Raw genomic sequence first — 3835 nt, 5'->3', positions numbered from 1 at the left:
CATTTTTGTCCGGTGACAGTCCATTTTTAAGCCCTTATTTATCATAATATTCATTTTTATTCTAGTATTATTGTGTCATGATTATATATTTTTTGTCCTTTATCAACAAAATAATTTAAATATTGTTAAATATAATGACATTTCGGTCTTCAATTATGAATTTTTTCAAAAAAATAAACATAAAAATTAAAATATAGTGGTTCAATATACTTTGTATAAAAAAGATTTAAATGTCTTTATATTTAACGATATTTCAACGATTTTGTTGATGGAGAGCTAAAAATGGTCATGTCACAATAATACTATGACCAAATGAGGATATTCTAATAAAAATGACCAAAAATAGATTGTCACCTATAAATCTAGGACAAAAAATGGAATTAACTCTTTAAAAAAAAATAAAAATTACTAAGGTCTTCCTCAATAGTTGAGGTTTTTTCTCCAATTTTTTTGTAGACAACACCATCCACATCATTATCCACTATCTCATTCAATCACAAAAACCATTCTCTCCATTGCTTTTAGGTTTTTTCTTAGTTTTTTGGTGGACCCACCATTCACAAAAACCATTCTCTCCACTATCTCATTTTGTGATATGATGATTATTGATGTTGGTCCCTAGCAAGCAAAAAGTCTGGGGGGAGTTGAATATACTTTTTAACAATTTAAAAACCTTTTTGAGCCCATTCTAAGAGGGTTTGAATTCATCAAAGCTAGGAAACTAAGTTTACTTACAGCAGAAGCCTTTAAGCTTGCCAAATAAATTATATAGCTAAGTTGACGATTTGAAGTGTAAGTGTGTGTAAGTATGAGGTTATTTGCATAGTAGAGTAATGAAAATGAGAGCAAGAGAGATTTTTTATAGTTGTTCCTAATAATTTTTTTACTTCGTTCTTCTTAAATTCAAAGAAATTTCTTCTAAGGGTTTTGTACACTACACAAAGTGGATGGCATGAAACCTCAACTTTTACTGGTTGACAATGCTTGAGATGTGGGTCAATCACCAAGTCACCCTAGTTTGATCAAATCATCTTACTAGATTGATCTCCCCACTTTCATTGTGCGAAAGATGTTTTGAGTTTTACTGCAATCTCACTGCGGACATTGTCAATCCTACAAGCCAGAAATTCCAAAAGATTTTCATGAGGAAGAACGAAGTGCTATAAATTTAGCCCAAAAGTAATTAATGAGTTTCAAGCAATCCCCTCAAGAAATACGAACCTATTGAAGACTGGGATTTCGTGGCAAGAACCCTCACTGGTGGATCGAAGAGCACACATTAGCCGAACATTTATGTTTTACTTGAAGTTGATCTCAGTAGTTCCAAATATGCTATTCTTCATCGAATTTCATTATCAAATTGGATTCCCTATGCTCATTCTCACAATTTGTCTAGAGACTTATTTGCATTTCTTTTCAGGCCGGCCAGGGTAGGCACAAAGAAAGCTTTTCAGGGTAGTCACAAATAATTGTCATTTATAATTATTTCTCTCTATGAAGAATGTCGAATCTTAACACTTGATCTGCTCACAATTTATCACATTCATAAAGCAGCCCTAATGAAAGTATTTGCTAGCTCATTCACAAATTTGTCCATTGCAAAGGCCGGCAAGCACATAGGAATCAAAGTGCCATTTTCGCCTTTATTATTTTTATGTGGCACGTGAAAGGTAGCCACACCAGGAACATCAGTGGCACCTCCATGAGGCGGCCCGTTATAGACTGCCTTGCCCCAACCGTAATCCACATCAAGTACTTTATAACGGGTGAGATCAGACATAATAAAACTTCCGGCAACATGGAAGGGCGGTCGGCCCTTAAGAACCATCAAGTCCACCACTGATTGCATGTATTCTTCGCTAAAGCAACGTTTGATGCTGGAGACCAGCTCAACCGCGTAACCCAATGGGTTTTTCGTCAATTTGCCCGCAGTTGTTTTGGCGCCGGGATAAGCAAACGCATTGCCGGTGTACCCACTTGGCAACGGGGTATCTTTGAACCTAAAACGTGCATTGATGAGTAAAAGCACGCGCACTTCCTCGTCCGGGTTGAATCCAAGGGCGTTGGTGCGGCACCGCCACAGGAGAGCTGTTAGAATCTCAACTGTCGAGCATTTGCGCAAATGAGGAGGGAGAGAACTACGTAGCGCCGAAATCTCTTTAGGTCCGAAGAAGAAAGAACGATGGACGAGGTTGTCGAGTGGAATGTTTGTTACCATTGAGTCTGTCGGCTCCTCCTCGTACTCGTAATGAGTGCATGTTATGCGGGGAGGGTTGCGGGCACTGAAATATTCCCTTTGCCATACTGGTTGAAACGTTGGAGTTTCTACACCTCTTGCAATTTCGGCTATGGTATTCATGAAATGGAAAAGTCCATATCCGTCGCCCATTGTGTGATTCATGCGTAACGCAAAAATGAAACCTCCACACCTTAGACGAGTCACCTGAAAATCATCATCAACGAATCCTCATTCATATAGGCATAATTATTTAAACTGGCCCACAAAATGCAAATTTCTCAGGTCCACCCAGAAAGAGTCCATCATATTGGAGGTAACTCTTACACTCACATAATTTTCCTGATAGTATTTTGTCTTTACCTACAATATAAAACTTAGAAACCAACTGAATTACGCATGTATGGTCTACCATATAGGATGTACCTCACACATTGCAACTACAAGGGCTCGACCATGTGTTATTGTCCACAATCTATCAACGAAGACTACCCATACCAGGCCTAACACATTGGGTGTAACTCTTATACTGGCTCGATCCTATGTCCTTACACACAATCTACAACCCAAAAACCAACTGAGTTGCTGGTGCAGAGTCACCACATTGGACGTAAATCTCACACCAGATCTTAGTTGTTGTCTACAATCTACCACCCATGAATCAATTGAGCTGTCTGTGTGTGACCCAGTATATATATTGGGTATAACTCTCAAAGTGTGTCTATCAAGACTCCCCTTGTATCCTTATCCACGATCTACAACCCACAAACCAATTGAGTTGTAGGCATATATATAATTACCTGTATAAGGAACAAAGGGCAGTTGAGAATTTCTGTAGAACCAGGAACATTGTAAAGAAGTTGATCAAAACACGGAAATGGAGGCTTGACTTCACCTCCAATGGCAAAGTGTTGGAGTGTGGCGTCAGCATCTGCCTCGATGAACATGACGCCCTCACCGGTGCAATCCACCATCAGCTTCCGTCCAGCTCCCTCCCGGAGTCTACCGGCGAAGGGGTAGAAAAAAACAAGTGCTTTAGCTAAAGCCTGACGTATTACCTGCACGGGGTCCTTCCCACTCATGGAAGGTTCATTGCGGTAAAACTGTATAGCTGGAATTTGAAACCTCAGACCTTGTTGGTCATCAATGTCGGAAAGGTACTTGATTTCGCGTGGGGTTGGCTCTGCCGGGGCAACAAGCTCAGGCTTTTGCCTTGTGACGGTGAAGGCTAAAGATGGTTGAGAAGCCATAAATGGAGATGAGGCCATCATCAGGTATTATATGGTGCAGAGTCGTAGAGTTGCAGTTACTGTTATATGATTTAGTTGATATATGCAGATGATATTTATAGTAGTGATAAACTTATTGATGAAGGGTGGTTTCACATAAACTTATTATGTTTGATAAAGTTTATTTTAGAACTTTAATGTGAGTTATATAATCTTTGTTTGATAAAATATGAGAAACTGAAAATAATAACTTATTTTGAAACTTTATATTAAATAAGGTTTCAAAAGAACTTAGTAGCTATTAACTTTTAAACTAGCTTACTTATAAATTAGATATGTCAAATAGAATATAAGGTAATACTTATCCTGT

General features: G+C 38.4%; 1 protein-coding gene across 1 annotated transcript; it reads right to left on the bottom strand.

Annotated features, from left to right (window-relative positions):
• Positions 1-1453: 1453 nt before the first annotated feature.
• LOC116009683 (benzyl alcohol O-benzoyltransferase-like) lies at positions 1454-3534 on the bottom strand. Its single transcript, XM_031248803.1, has 2 exons — positions 3037-3534; positions 1454-2443 (listed from the first exon to the last, which is right to left on the bottom strand). The coding sequence occupies exons 1-2, from the start codon at positions 3505-3507 to the stop codon at positions 1544-1546; spliced, it is 1371 nt and encodes a 456-aa protein (XP_031104663.1). The 5' UTR covers positions 3508-3534; the 3' UTR covers positions 1454-1543.
• Between the last annotated feature and the right edge of the window lie 301 nt (positions 3535-3835).

The sequence above is a fragment of the Ipomoea triloba genome, chromosome 2 (genome assembly GCF_003576645.1).
Source record: "Ipomoea triloba cultivar NCNSP0323 chromosome 2, ASM357664v1".
NCBI classification, from domain to species: Eukaryota; Viridiplantae; Streptophyta; class Magnoliopsida; order Solanales; family Convolvulaceae; genus Ipomoea; species Ipomoea triloba.
The sequence above is the reverse complement of the archived record's forward strand: the minus strand, read 5'-3'. Positions and strand labels throughout refer to the sequence as shown.